The following is a 15203-nucleotide window of genomic DNA, read 5'->3' as shown; positions in this document are numbered from 1 at the left end:
CCATCGTCGTCGACCGTCCAAGCTCGGCGAAGCGGGGAAACCCTAGATCTGAGGGCTCTTCGACCGTCCATCACAATCTTCCGTTATTTTTATTTGTTTTGGGATTTGGCATTTAGTCCGCTCATGCAAGCTTCACTTGAATTTCTATCAATTTTGATTCTTTGAATGTCAGTTTTTGCCTTTTGGTTTTGGTAGTTTGGACCTTCGGTACTTCCAAGCTAGCATCACCGAGAAACTTCACTGAAAATTGTTTACTCTGGATATTATACATTGTTAGTGGCTATTGCTGACATGAAAACAATGGGAAAGATTCTCAAATTAGCCTATAAACAAATGGCAAGCCCATGGATGTATGCCTATGTTAAATTTTTGGTTCTTTTCCTTGCAATATTTTCTGGATATGGTGCAAATTGTTTTGTATTTCTGTTGCATTTTAACGGTTACTGTATACGGTATAACATTCTACATCTTCAGGCTACATAGTGCACTTGTCATTGAGGTTGACATGTAAGTATGTAACTCTTATTAGAATATTTTTAATCTTTGAGTTAACTGCAATGTTGTGCACCTGTAAATTTTAGTATCTGACAGAGTGACAGGTCATATTGTATCTACTTATAAATGTCTGTAAGACTGTAACTTCTTGTTTGAGGCATGATGAAGCTACATTGTGATAAATAAATTGTCAATGGTTAGTAATTAATCTTGCTTTACATGAATCATTTCTATTGGTTTTGGTATTTCTATTGCTATAGTTTTGGTATTCCATTATCTTTATTAGTTTTGGTATTCCTATTGCTATAGATTAAATGATATTTTTTTTGTTATAGGTTAAATTTGTGATGTTTATTTTTTTATTTGGGCAGATTATTTTTACTAATGTCTCATTCTAAAGTGGGTGAAAATGAGACTGTTGAAGATTTAAGGAATGAGGATGATATAAATGAAGATACTTCTGAAAATGTTTGTGACAATTCTTCTAGAAAAAGATCTTGGGTATGGAATCACTTTATCGAGGAAAAAAATTCTGAAGGGTCAATAGCTAAGTGCAAATATTGTAAAAAAGTTTTAAGTGGGAGCACTAAAGGAGGAACGAGTCATCTAAAACGCCATCTTGAAAATGTTTGCAAGAAGTATCAAAAGAATCCGACTAATCAGTTGCTCTTACTACCAAGTTCAAAAGATCCGATAAAGTGTTTCAAATTCAATCAAGAAGAGAATAGAAAAATTCTTGCAAAATTTATCATATGTGCTGAGCTTCCATTTCGTATTGTTGAGCACACTGTTTTTCTGGATTTTATGAGATCTCTTCAGCCATTATTCAAAATTATGGGACGTAAGACTGTAAAACATGATTGTATGGCTTTGTATCAAGAAGAGAGGAAAAAATTGCATGATGTATTCAAGAACCTAAGTTCTCGAGTTAGTTTCACTACTGATATTTGGACATCAAATCAGAAAATCGGTTACATTTCTTTCACAGCACATTATATTGATTCTGACTTTACTCTGCATAAGAAGATTATTAGTTTCAAGAAACTTCCATACCCTCACACCAGCTTTGCAATTGAAGATGCTGTAAAAAAATGTCTTGTTGAATGGGAATTGGATTATAAAATATGTGCTATTACTTTGGATAATTGCAGCACAAATGATGCTGTAATGAGAAGGCTCCGAGATCACTTTTGTGCTTCAATGTTGTTTAGTGGGGAGTACAGTCATATTAGATGTTGTGCACATATATTAAATATTATGGTTCAGGATGGAATGAAAATCATTCATGAAGCTATTGAATGTATAAGAGAAATTGTTAGATATGTCTCTGCATCCCCATCTCGAATGCAAGCATTTAATGAAATTCTACAGCATATGAGACTTCCTGCTAGAAAAGGACTCACTTTGGATGTTCCTACAAGATGGAATTCTACTTATGAAATGTTGCATGATGCACTTGGTTATAAAGATGCTCTTATTAGATATGCAACTGAGCATTCATGTGTATGCCCCACCAATGATGAATGGAAAAAGGCTTCTATAATTCTTAAATTTTTAGAAGCCTTTCTTGATGCCACTAAAGTATTTTCTGGTTGTAAGTATCCCACATCCAATTTATACCTAAAAGAAGTTTGGGGAATTAGGGCTTTGTTGATGGATGAAAGTATCGATACTGATGAAACAGTAAAGCAATTAACAAATGAGATGCTAAAGAAGTTTAACAAATATTGGTCTCAGTGCAATAATTTGTTGGTAATTGCTTCTATTTTGGATCCCAGATCAAAGTTGATATTTGTAGAATTTTGTTATCAAAAGGCATTTGAGTTGGAGGAGTGCAAGAAAAAGATTGATGATATTCGTGCTTGTCTTTTTCAATTGTATAATGAGTATGTAGATGCAACAAGAATGCATCCCTCTATGAGTTCAAGTGAGCGAACATCTAATTTTGGTGGACAAGGTGATATAAGTTCAGTTTCTTCCAAAAAAAAATTTGGTATGGACTTTGCTCAATTTAGAAATCAGAGTTCTTCAAAACGCTCTAAGAGATCCGAGTTGGATAGTTATTTGGATGATGATGTACTTCCTGATTTGGAGAATAAAGAGTTTGACATCTTGGCTTGGTGGAAGAGCAATGCAGCAGTCTATCCTATACTATCAAGAATGGCTCGAGATGTTCTAGCTATTCCAGTCTCCACTGTTTCATCTGAGTCGGCATTCAGCACTGGTGGTAGAGTTGTGGATCAGTATCGAAGCTCTTTGAGCCCTTCTACCGTAGAAGCCTTAGTGTGTACCCAAGATTGGCTTCGTGAACAATATGATGAAGGTATATAAATCTTTTAAATTTATCTAATATTTTTTATTTGCTTATTGTACTTATAATTTAAACATTTATGATTGATTTGTGTTAACAGTTGCAAATTGCTCGAGTTCTGTAACGTTGAATGTAGATGACGACACCCTGGACTCCTGGAGTGGGCAATTTCGGAGAACTGAATGACGATACCCTCATCAGATCTAGTTATTAACTTATTGTGCAGGGAACAACGACTTCAGGCCGATGATTTTTTTTATCTTCCTGTTTTTGATGGAATCCTTTTGTTTGGTTTCAGTTGTATCGTTGCAGTTGGTTGCATGGAATGAATTTTTTTGCAAGTTATCTTCAAACCATCAGATGCTATTTTGTTAATGATCTGTCTGATTGCCTACTTGTTCCATCTTATATTTGATTTAAGTTGAATAGGTTGTTTGCTTGTCGACATTTTTGCTTGTATGTTTACAAGAGCAGCATATGGAACCACTCAGGGGAATGACATTATAAAGCTGAATTTTGATCCGTATATCTACTGTTTCTTTGTGGTTCTTTAAAGGTAAGTGCACTATTATCCATTGCTGGGTTGCTTCAGTGACTTTATGATGAACCATGGAACCAGCTGTAGTTCCAGAAGAGCAGAAAATTGGGTGGCAGGTTTGGTCTTCAAGTGATTTTAGAATGTCCCAATAATTGTTATTGATCAATGTTTCATTTTTAATATCTTTCATATTATTGCTGTTTCTTGGTTTCTGGAGTGTATACTGAGATGAAACAAATATTTCTCAGGAGATTCTATTTCATCGATTATCAGGGTCGGCTTGTTATTTATTTTCTTCCTTGCTTTGCAGGCTGTATTGCTTATTGCATCATACCTTGATGTTCCTCTACGAAGCCCGGTAGGTTGATCAAGATGCTTTGTGTTAAGCTTAAAATTATAACTTGAGAAGATGTTATTTATGTTGTTATTAATCCATTTTTACATTGATGGATGTTCCGCTTTTGTTGCTGCAAAAAAAGAAAAAAAGCATCCAGTTTTCCATAGCATTCTGTTTAAATATTCAACATATTCTATCATAATGCCTCTCAGCCTTTTTATGGCAACAGGATCAGGGGCTATCAATTACATAATAGAGCATGCTGAAGTTGATGTTGTTTTTGTCCAAGATAAGAACATGAAAGAAGTAAGCATCTAGTACTTTCTTTCCAATATTCTGGTTCCTTTGGCATTGAGCATTATTTTTCGACCATATGGCATGTTCTGTTCTTGAACTCTAAACCAACTCTCGTTTTGCAGATTCTATCTGCCGATTGCAAATCTGCTCAGCGACTGAAATGTGTGAATTAAAAGTTCTGAATAGTGATATTGTGTACTCCAGTAACCCAGTTGTTTAAACGTCTTTGGCTGACATCTTGCTGACTTCTATCTGATCACAGCGATTGTTACATTTGCTTCAACAACAAGGGAACAGATTGATGCTGCCACTAACTCTGGAGTGAAAGTGCATTCCTGGAATGAATTCCTCCAGATGGTTAGTCTCTTGAGATTTTGTCTACACATATTAACTATATCTAGCAATCAAGAAATCATCTTGGTGGCCCTTCTTACTACCAAAACTGAGAGAAAGTTACTGTAAAGCTTCCTAACATCTTGGTTAGTCTCTTTATCCTTTTTGATGCAGCATTGTAGGCATGCCTTCTTTTTCTTATATTATAGGTTGTTTGGCTTGTTCAAAGACTTGTTTTCCTTTTTGGGCCGGGCTAGGGATCGGGCTGGCCCAAACGAGCTGGCCCAAACGGGCCGGCCCAGGTTAGGGCCCAACTGGGCCGGCCCAAATGGGCTCGGGCCGGGCTCGGGCCGGGCTCGGGCCTTGTTTCTTAAAAATTTTTCGGGCCCCGGCCCGGCCCGAAGCCCGGAAAAAAAATTCGGGCCGGGCTTGGGTAGGGGTTTGGCCCGACCCGGCCCGGCCCACTTCCAGCCCTATCGGGGAGAAAGAGAAGCCAGGTGGTTATAACCACCCAACAGTCACTGATACTGCGGATCTCCCTTCTCTCTCTTCCTGAAGAAGGCTATAAAACCCACAGACTCCTGTTCACTGAGGGACTCCATCGCTTACCTTTCCTCCACCTTTCACTCCCATCTCTGTTACAAAGGAAGCGGATCGGGAGTGATGCCGTCGGAGTAGGAGGCTGAGGCGCCAGGGGAAGTGATCAAGCTACCGGAAGAGCTGCTTTGCTCCTCCTCGGAGCAAGGTAAAACCTTAAACCCTTCTCCCCCTCATGATTTGTATCCTGTTTAGCTTAGATCTAATCTAGCCACGAGATAAAAATAGAGGTAGAAAGAAATAAAACAAAAGAGAAATGGAAGAAGAGAAGGGAGGGGGAAGACTCAACCTATGGTGTTCGGCCGCTGAGTCGGCGTTGGCATGATCGGCCACAGTTGTGACCTCAAGCTCCATTTCTCCCACCGAGGAAGGAGGAGAAGAGGAGAGGTCAAGGATGAAGAAAAGAAAAAGTCCGGTGAAGGTGGTCCTAGATCCGGTAGTCGAGAACTTTGGAGAGGGAGGATCGGGGCGACTGAGGCCTTCCTTGAATAATGATGAGTACGGATTTCAAAGCATGGGATAATGACAAAAGTTTATGATGCATAGCCATGTTTATGAAGTTGTATAAATGGATATGAATAGTTTTTATGACTGGTTTGTTATATGAAATGCTTACTTTGTTACAACTGTTAGTTTCTTAAATTAATGCACTAGTATGAAAAATATTATGCTTGATCAGATAAGATTATGCAAGGTTACTTACTGAGCTTTATAGCTCATACCCATTTATTTATGTTCTCACAGATGAATAGGAGATGCTAGGAACAAGGAGCGTAACATGCTTCAGGGTTATGGGAAAGACGAATGTTAAATGTTGATATTATTTTTAGAAGCTTTGTATGGATTTTAATACATGAACATTTAATGACTTTCATGAATATAGTTGTTTACAATTTGAAGTTTTAAAGTGGCTGCGTGTTATTGTATGCTTAACTTGGCAATAACACGGCCGTGTCATGAACCGAATTCGGGGCGTGACATTTGTGGTATCAGAGTCGAGGACGGCTCTTGTCCGATGGTGGGAAGGGTGTGAGGCCCAATAGTCCCACATCGGAAAGACTCGTTCCAGAGCCTGGGCATATGAGGCGAGTGTCTCCAAATCCTGCAGACGCGTTTTGGGTGGAAAACAAAACCGGGGAGGGGTGAAGGACGCTTGCGTGAAGCCCCAGAACCGGACAATATCTGGCAGGGGAGCCCCGTGTTCCTCCCTCATGTGGCCCCCACGTGGGCACTAGGTGCCTCACGTGCCTCTCAGAGGCGGGGGCGTGACATTTGGTATCAGAGCATAAATTTAACCATAATTTAAAAATTTTTAAAATTAATCATGGGAATGGGCAGCTAAATTAGCTTACACATAATTGGAGTCACAGTAAGAACAATAATTATATTTTGTATAATAAATAAATAATAATAATAATGATAAAAGAAAATTTGTATATATATATATACATTTAATTACATATATATATATAATGTGATGAAATGAATAATGATTAATACTATATTTTGATAGGTGACGATGAGTGATAGCGAGAACGAAGTTCTGGCTAACTATAAAAGAAAAGGAGTAAAAGCATCATCTCAAGAAGCTACCAACATGCCAGCTAGGCCAGCTGCAAATGCTGTAGCCACTCAGGCAGATCTTGCTGGGGTATGTCAGGTAGTGGCACAGCTTCTTCAGCAGCAGCAGCAGACGCAGCTCTCCTGCTGACCTGTATCGTCCACCGATACCTATTATGAGAAATTTCGGAGGCTGCATCCTCCAATGTTTGAGGGAGGTGCTGATTACTTGGCTGCGGAGCCTTGGATTCGGGAGATAGAGGAAATGTATGATGCCCTACAATTTCCCGAGGAGGTCAAGGTCAAATTGGCGGTTCCTATGCTCAGAGGAAACGCCAAGTTCTGGTGGATAGCTATGAAGGCTGCTGTTCAAGGAAATGGTGAACAACTGACATGGGAGGAATTCAAAGATAAATTTTACAATCAGTACTTCCCTCAGTCAATGAGATTGGTGAAGCAAAATGAATTTTTGGCCCTGAAACAGACCGAGAATATGACAGTATTGGAATATGCCAGCAAGTTCAATGAATTGGGCAGGTTTTGTCCTCAGTTTATGGAGGAAGAGATAAGTAAAGCTAATAGGTTTGAACAGGGTCTGAGATATGGGATCAGGTCTAGATTGGCCGTTCTGATTTTCACAAGTTACCAGGATGTATTGGAAAGGGCTCTAAAATTGGAAGCCGAATTGAAGAGATCAGAAAAAGAAAGGGATGACCAGAAGAGACCCAAGATGATAGAAAGTCTAAGTGACAGGCCACGGAACCCTGAAAGTAATACAAATAAGAAGAAGAGGTTTGAGGCCTGTACCTACTGTGGCAAGACTCATGGGGGGCCTTGTTTTAAGAAGATGGGAGTCTGCTTCATTTGTGGTCAACATGGACATTTCGCACGGGACTGTCCAAATAAAAAGAAGAATGATTCGGAATCTACTAAATCGGAAGCTCAGTTTTTGCATTGATTCAGTAGAATGCTGGTACAAATGACCAAATAGTGACAAATATCATCCTAGATAATGCCATGAAGGCCAGGTGTCAATTAATTGTAAATCTTCCGACACCTTTTGTATCTTTTAGGTTTCTAACTCTCTATAATGCACATTATAAGAATTGAACCAGTCTTTATGTGATGTCGTCTCCCCTAAGAAAGCTATTCTTATAGATGTTATGTTTAAGAATTTTATCACTTCAACGAGAAAGTTGGAGTTAATTGTTAAGCCTTAGAAATGTCGGGCTCGATTAAATTTGCGCAGCGGAAGCTTGGTGGAATGTTAGATAAAAGATTAAATACCTTCATTTGTTTAGAAATTAAGATATGTAAAATTTCGAGGACGAAATTTCTTTTAAGGAGGAAAGAATGTAAGTATTGGGCCCAGATGGGTCAACCTAGGCCATAGTCGGCCCATCTTGGGATTTAAACTAAGGTAGCTTCGGGAAGAAAGAGAAGCCAGGTGGTTATAACCACCCAACAGTCACTGATACTGCGGATCTCCCTTCTCTCTCTTCCTGAAGAAGGCTATAAAACCCACAGACACTACAAAAGAAAGGATATCTCCCGACGCTTTTTTTGGTCTCTCCCGACGCTTATAAGCGTCGGCGAATTCCCAGCCCACGCTTCACAAAGCGTGGGTCACACGTCGGGCAGGTGGGCGTGGGTCGGATTTAACCCGACGCGTCAAAAAAGCGTCGTCGGTCTATCCCGACGCTTTTAAGCGTCGTTTTTTTTACAAGACTCCGACGCTTATAAGCGTCGGCGAGAACGTTGGTCTATCCCGACGCTTTTAAGCGTCGTTGTTTTTTAATAATCCGATGCTTATAAACGGCGAGAACGTTGGTCTATCCCGACGCTTTTAAGCGTCGTGTTTTTTTAATATTCCGACGCTTAAAAGCGTCGGGATAGACCCATGTTCCCAATATCACGAGCGTGTTGCTTAGGCCTCCACACTGTTTGACTCCTCATAATCTCAGACCCATCCTCGAGCCACAGAAGATGCCGGCACACAATGGGGGAGCCATCAACGTGGTCGGAAGAGGCGGCGGTGAGAGACTCATAATCCCTCCCACACTCCCTCGTAGCTCTCCAACATCCATACAGGAACACTCTACCAGAAACATAGATTCAGGGAACTTCAGATTGTACCAGCAATACAACTAGAGAAGCAGAGGGAAGATCCAAAGGAGCAAATGGAAGGTCCAAAATAAGAAATCTTATGAAAATGCAGTACGTATACGATTATAATACAGAATTGTCTTAACCATCCAAACGCCATCAAACTGATGAATCACCAGAAACAATTTTATACAAGATAGCAGCATCAGATATAACAGCCATCTACCACCAGCTTTGGTGCCTTTCTTTCCAAGTGAGAGATGTCGGGTTCAAACCTGAGTGATGGTGAATAACCGCTATATTCTCAAAAGGAATAAAAAAAAAATACAAGCCATCTATCTGAGAAAAGTTAGAAACAAGTTATATATACACACTTCCCCCGCAAGATTAGCTAAATTTCTATTAAAGCTCATGGAACATCCTGCACAAATGCAAGCCATGATAGCTAATGTTACATTGGTGGATGTCCAAACGCATAAAGAATTATCCATGCATAAGATGCTGATGCTGAAGTAAACACTGTAAGTATGAAAACTAAGAAAATCAACAGACGAGCATTTCAATACTCACACTATACAAAAGTCACATTTGGCAAAGCTGTTCAATGTGTAAAGAAATTAGATAAACACATAAAAACCGAAAATATGTAATAAGAAATCAGTCTATGAGCTATGGCATCTGAAGTACCTCAAGAATCCAGCCAACGTATTTGACATTGTTCACATGCTGATTTACATCCAAATCATTCCAATGAGGCTGTAATATTTTAAAAACCAAGGAAATTATATATCATTGCTGAAGAGATACAGCAGATAACATGACAAAGCTGGTGAAACAGTTGTGAAACGCGTCATGCAAATTCCTTAGTTAATATCTAACAAAGTAATTTTTAAATACCTTGTGTACATTAAATTCTAACAAAACAATAGAAACAAATACACTGAATCACATATATAACAAAATACGAGTCACAAACAAGAACTTTGATTACATTCATATTATCATATTTGATTACATTGTACTTCAAAAACATTCTAAAAACATACAAGTCAAATTCCTACGTACACAATCTATAATATATATCAAGGGTCGGCATCATCATCTCTACGAGTAGATGAAGTATCATCAACCTACAAGAAAAAAATATTTTAGAAACTAAAAATACGAAAGTCATCACGCTCATACAAGAATACATTATAATTACATAAAATATTCTAATGGATGGCTATCATCAATCAATAAATTTTTCATAAATTTAGTAAATATATTCTCTGTTGTATTATACATGCTCTGTTCTAATCATCTACTTCTGTTATATAATATTTTCATTTTCAAGGAGTATTAGGCTTAGACCTTTTTCATGTATATTTTTTTATGAAAGCCTAACTCTTAGAAAAACTAAGAATTCTTCAATGTCCTTTCTTTAGGAAAATTCTTCCATGCCCTTGAATGAGAAGCTGCTTTGGGCTTCATTCCCTGCTGGTCCTAGATTTAGAAGAAGCACTGAGACAGCTAAAATCTTTCCAGCCGTACAAAGGTTTCCAAATACTTCTGCAGAAGAGCATCGTTGGCTCGGTTGATTAGCTGGAACTTTGATGCCAGACCCTTAACACCATTCTTAAACTTATTACCATACAGAAATTAATGCATAGGGTCTTTAAAGGATCAAGTTATTGGCAAATAACATTGAAAAGTAGCCAAACTCAGGGATCCGAAGAGCCCTTCTAATGTGATGATCACAAGCCAACAGCCCTTCATGCTGTCATTTGATGGTAATTCTTAAAATTAACAGTCATATGGAATGAAGACTGAATGCAAGTATTTCAACTAAACTAACCCATCCATCTGATTTCAGCTGTCTGATATACAGCATAAGAATGTGAAAAGACAATGGTGAGGTTGGAGTGTAAAAATGTTCCCATCATGAACAAAAATGATTCAGTAGTTGAGCCAACTGATTGCCAAAGCTTCAGCTGAGCAAAATATACTATAGACATGACCTAATCTTAAGATCTAGACAAATTCTTTAAAACCAAAAATTAGACAGAGTCTGCCATCAGATTTGTGGCATGTCAAATGGACTCATGAACAAGAAGAAGAATCATCTTGCACATGACATAAAAAAGCAACCCTTAAAAGGAAAAGGAAAAGAAGAAACAACCCTGGAAAAGGATCACTTACCTCAGACGACGGCGAGAAGGAGAATCTTAATCCTATAAGAAATTCCAATTCCGCTGGAGCTCAGGTAGCCTATCCTCTCTCTCTGGAAGGAATTCGTGAATTTCTCTATTACTGTTGCATTGAATGATCACGTTTTAAAGGCTTATTGGGCTTTTACTATGGTCTCGCCAACCAACAACCCTTCGTCTCTCCTCAGTCCCCCCTCTCCTTCGCCCCACTCCAAAGCAAAAGCAAAACTCCCAAGGCAAAGATAGAGAAAGAAACTTGAAAAAGAGAGCAAAAAGATAAAAAAAGCCGCCTCCTTCGCTCCTGAGCTCATCCTTCCATCCCAATGCCCTTTTTCTGACCCTTTGGTGGGACTCGGACCGCTCCTCTCTCCCAAAATGCTTCAGAAATTCGCACTAGCCTTCAAAACCAAAACCATCGAGTTTTTTGCTGAGGACGAGGAGGAGGAGGAGGAGAGGGAGAGCATCTCCGCCGCCGTCGATCTCGACCCCGCCCCCGAAGAGATCATCACCGGCCAGCGCGTCGTCGTCCTCAAGCCCGATTCTCTCCCCCAAACCCCGAAGCCTGACCCCGAAACCCTAATCCCCGCCCTCTTCGCCACCCTCTCCTCCTTCCAGGCCGCCTACCTCCACCTCCAAACCGCCCACTCCCCCCTCCTGCCTGACGTTGTCCACTCTGCCGACCGCGCCGCGGTCTCCCACCTCCGCCGCCTATCCGACTTGAAGCACTGCTACTTCCAGAACCCTGGCCCTAGCCCTAGGCCGGTTCTTCCCCTCAAATGTCCCATTTGCAGGCTCAGGTGCAGGAGAACCAGAACCTCCTCCGCACCTTCGACGCCGTCGTCAACGAGCTCCAATACGACATCGACAGGAAGGACGCTGAGGCGGAGGAGAATCTTAATCCTATAGGATTTGGTTGACAAGAAGAAAACAAAGAGGAGGAGGAGGAGGAGGAGGAGGAAGAGAAGGAGAATGGGAGGCTTACCTCAGACGGCGGCGAGGTCGACGGCGGCGGAGAAGCGGAATCGTCGATCGCCGATCGGGGCTAGGGATGGGGCTCAACCGAGAGAGGATGACGAGAGGGGGCCGGGCGAGCGTTAAAAACAAGAAGAAAACAAAGAGGAGGAGGAGGAGGAGGAGGAGGAGGAGGAGGAGGAGGAGGAGAAGGAGAATGGGAGGCTTACCTCAGACGGCGGCGAGGTCGACGGCGGCGGAGAAGCGGAATCGTCGATCGCCGATCGGGGCTAGGGATGGGGCTCAACCGAGAGAGTATGAGGAGAGGGGGCCGAGCGAGCGTTAAAAACAAAGAGGAGGAGGAGGAGGAGGTCGACGGCGCGTAGCTAGGGATGTTTTATAACGACGCTTAAAAGCGTCGTTGTTTCTCAATGTTGTAACGACGCTCTAAAGCGTCGTTATTGTTCCAGATTTACCGACGCTAGATCAAAGCGTCGGCAAAGGTTGGCGCTGAGCCAACCTTTCCCGACGCTTTCCCCTAGCGTCGGGAAAATATGGTCGGCAAAACCCACATTTTCTGTAGTGAGACTCTTGCTCACTGAGGGACTCTATCGCTTACCTTTCCTCCACTTTTCACTCCCATCTCTGTTACAAAGGAAGCAGATCGGGAGTGATGCCGTCGGAGTAGGAGGCTGAGGCGCCAGGGGAAGTGATCAAGCTACCGAAAGAGCTGCTTTGCTCCTCCTCGGAGCAAGGTAAAACCTTAAACCCTTCTCCCCCTCATGATTTGTATCCTGTTTAGCTTAGATCTAATCTAGCCACGAGATAAAAACAGAGGTAGAAAGAAATAAAACAAAAAAGAAATGGAAGAAGAGAAGGGAGGGGGAAGACTCAACCTATGGTGTTCGGCCGCTGAGTCGGCGTTGGCATGATCGGCCACAGTTGTGACCTCAAGCTCCATTTCTCCCACCGAGGAAGGAGGAGAAGAGGAGAGGTCAAGGATGAAGAAAAGAAAAAGTCCGGTGAAGGTGGTCCTAGATCCGGTAGTCGAGAACTTTGGAGAGGGAGGATCGGGGCGACTGAGGCCTTCCTTCCTCTCGACGGTGCCCGAGCTTCCATCTTCCCCACCAGAGATGGAGGAAAGGAGCGGCCAGCCGGGCCGCGGCTGCTGCCGGTCGGACCACGGCCGCCGCAGGCGCCGCTGGTTGCCCGCAGCACCGCCGGCTTCAGGTTGACCTTCTCCCGAGCTCAACCCCCTTGCCTCATGGGAGGAGAGGAGAAGAGGAGGAGGAGGGGATCGGGAAGGGAAGAAGAAAGGAGAAGAAGGTTCGAGAAGGGAGGAGAAGAAAGAAAAGAAAACGAAGAAAAGAAAAGAAAAAAAAAAAAAGAAAAAAAAAGGGAAAAGAAAAGAAGAAAGGAAAATAAAATAAAAATTGATGTGGGTCGAATTGGGCCTGACTCCGGCGGTGGGCTTCAAATGAACCGAGCTTTAAAGGCCCGAGGCTGGACTGGGCCTTGTCTGAGCCCAATATTCTTAAACCCAGAATTAATTGAGTCAGATCTGAACCAATATGTAATTGACCCAGACCTGAACCAAACTTGGGTCTGACCTGAACCAGAAAAATTGTTAGACCAAAATCAGAAATTGGGTCAAACCCAAATGGAGAAAATTGAACAGACCTAAATTGGAAATTGAACCAGGATAGAGACCTAAGAATGAAATTGAGTCCTATGGATGGATTGTAAGCTGGGTAATTAAGAAAGATAGTGATTAAATGAAGTCGAATGCGTAATTAACAAGTAATTTAATGGTGTTGCTAGGTAATTGAAGAATTGGCACTCAAACCCAAGGTTGGTGGGTGAATTAGGTAAGTAACATGTCTTAATCTTATTGTGGATCATGTATCATGTTTTATAAGATGAACACGTCTTATTTATGCAATTTGAATTGTGTATATGAATTGGGGGAAAAGTAAGTAACCCTGATATAACCTTATGTATTATCAAATACTTGCGACTATTTGATTATGAAATTGTATATGAATATTTATGTTTCACAAAATTAGGATCAAGCATATGTTAGCAAATGATTATATGATTTTGGATCATGATTATTATTATAGTATATACACATGATTATGATGTTGTAGAAAGATGCATAGAAAAATGAAGTTTTCAGCATGATCATGAGTTTTATTTAGCATGATGCCATTATTCACTCTCCAATGTACCTACGAGAAAAGATTTATGAAAAGCATGATATGTTTTAAAGAACTCTCAGATTGCTATGTACGACCCCCGCCAGTGGGTAACAGTAACTAGGCATATGACCCCAGCCAGTGGGTAAAAGTAACTTGGCTTTACGACCCCCGCCAGTGGGTAATAGTAACTGGAAGAAGACCCTGCCAACGGGGAACAATAGTTGGCAAAGATTATGGCCCTCGCCAGCGGGTTACAGTAGCTCGGCATACGGCCCTCGCCAGCGAGTTATAGTAGCTTGGTTTAGACTCTGCCAACGGGGAACAATAGTTGGCAAAGATTATGGCCCTCGCCAGCGGGTTACAGTAGCTCGGCATACGGCCCTCGCCAGTGGGTTATAATAGCTTGGCTTAGACCCTGCCAACGGGAAATAATAGTTGGTAAAGATTATGGCCCTGTCACGGGTAATAATAGTGACCATAGCTGCACTATCATCTGAGAGTACGGATTTCAAAGCATGAATAATGATGAGTACGGATTTTAAAGCATGAATAATGATGAATACGGATTTCAAAGCATGAATAATGATGAGTACGGATTTTAAAGCATGAATAATGATGAGTACGGATTTCAAAGCATGGGATAATGACAAAAGTTTCATGATGCATAGCCATGTTTATGAAGTTGCATAAATGGACATGAATAGTTTTTATGACTGGTTTGTTATATGAAATGCTTACTTTGTTACAACTGTTAGTTTCTTAAATTAATGCACTAGTATGAAAAATATTATGCTTGATCAGATAAGATTATGCAAGGTTACTTACTGAGCTTTATAGCTCATACCCATTTATTTATGTTCTCACAGATGAATAGGAGATGCTAGGAACAAGGAGCGTAACATGCTTCAGGGTTATGGAAAAGACGAATGTTAAATGCTGATATTATTTTTAGAAGCTTTGTATGGATTTTAATACATGAACATTTAATGACTTTCATGAATATAGTTGTTTACAATTTGAAGTTTTAAAGTGGCTGCGTGTTATTGTATGCTTAACTTGGCAATAATACGGCCGTGTCATGAACCGAATTTGGGGCGTGACAATTATTACTGTATCAACAACAACAACAACACACAAAAAAAAAAAAAAAAAAAAAAAAAAAAAAAAAAAAAGGGAAGAAGCGGGGGCAGTTGTCACATCTGTGGCAGTGATAAATGACTTCTGTTGTATGCCCCCCGTCAAATAACACCTGGATCCCGTATGTATTGCATATTAGTTTTTTAAAGGG

General features: G+C 40.8%; 3 protein-coding genes and 3 long non-coding RNA genes across 7 annotated transcripts; 4 read left to right on the top strand and 2 right to left on the bottom strand.

Moving 5' to 3' along the window:
* Nucleotides 1-91: 91 nt before the first annotated feature.
* On the top strand, nucleotides 92-3198 carry LOC120112168 (zinc finger BED domain-containing protein RICESLEEPER 1-like). The gene is made up of 2 exons (XM_039130878.1): nucleotides 92-2818; nucleotides 2907-3198. The coding sequence occupies exons 1-2, from the start codon at nucleotides 880-882 to the stop codon at nucleotides 2990-2992; spliced, it is 2025 nt and encodes a 674-aa protein (XP_038986806.1). The 5' UTR covers nucleotides 92-879; the 3' UTR covers nucleotides 2993-3198.
* A 677-nt stretch (nucleotides 3199-3875) lies between these two features.
* LOC120112169 (long chain acyl-CoA synthetase 1-like) lies at nucleotides 3876-4655 on the top strand. The gene is made up of 3 exons (XM_039130879.1): nucleotides 3876-3987; nucleotides 4101-4140; nucleotides 4241-4655. Exons 1-3 carry the CDS (start codon nucleotides 3883-3885, stop codon nucleotides 4438-4440), a joined length of 345 nt encoding a protein of 114 aa, XP_038986807.1. The 5' UTR covers nucleotides 3876-3882; the 3' UTR covers nucleotides 4441-4655.
* Nucleotides 3878-5385, bottom strand: LOC120112171. The gene is made up of 2 exons (XR_005513678.1): nucleotides 5198-5385; nucleotides 3878-4313 (listed from the first exon to the last, which is right to left on the bottom strand). It is a non-coding gene; the product is annotated as an uncharacterized LOC120112171 (long non-coding RNA).
* A 1042-nt stretch (nucleotides 5386-6427) lies between these two features.
* LOC103699180 lies at nucleotides 6428-7426 on the top strand. The gene is made up of 2 exons (XM_039131098.1): nucleotides 6428-6568; nucleotides 6683-7426. Exons 1-2 carry the CDS (start codon nucleotides 6428-6430, stop codon nucleotides 7424-7426), a joined length of 885 nt encoding a protein of 294 aa, XP_038987026.1.
* Nucleotides 7427-8649: 1223 nt separating this feature from the next.
* Nucleotides 8650-13043, bottom strand: LOC103700051. Of its 2 annotated transcripts, XR_005513677.1 has the most exons (3): nucleotides 12611-13043; nucleotides 9262-9330; nucleotides 8650-8849 (listed from the first exon to the last, which is right to left on the bottom strand). It is a non-coding gene; the product is annotated as an uncharacterized LOC103700051 (long non-coding RNA). The 2 variants fall into 2 exon arrangements; XR_005513676.1 differs by having other exon boundaries at nucleotides 8650-9330; nucleotides 12611-13042.
* Nucleotides 11945-14944, top strand: LOC113462920. Its single transcript, XR_005513679.1, has 3 exons — nucleotides 11945-12469; nucleotides 13536-13582; nucleotides 14782-14944. It is a non-coding gene; the product is annotated as an uncharacterized LOC113462920 (long non-coding RNA).
* Nucleotides 14945-15203: the final 259 nt, after the last annotated feature.

Source organism: Phoenix dactylifera, chromosome 10 (assembly GCF_009389715.1).
Source record: "Phoenix dactylifera cultivar Barhee BC4 chromosome 10, palm_55x_up_171113_PBpolish2nd_filt_p, whole genome shotgun sequence".
Lineage (NCBI taxonomy): Eukaryota > Viridiplantae > Streptophyta > Magnoliopsida > Arecales > Arecaceae > Phoenix > Phoenix dactylifera.
This window is presented reverse-complemented; position numbering and strand designations above follow the sequence as displayed.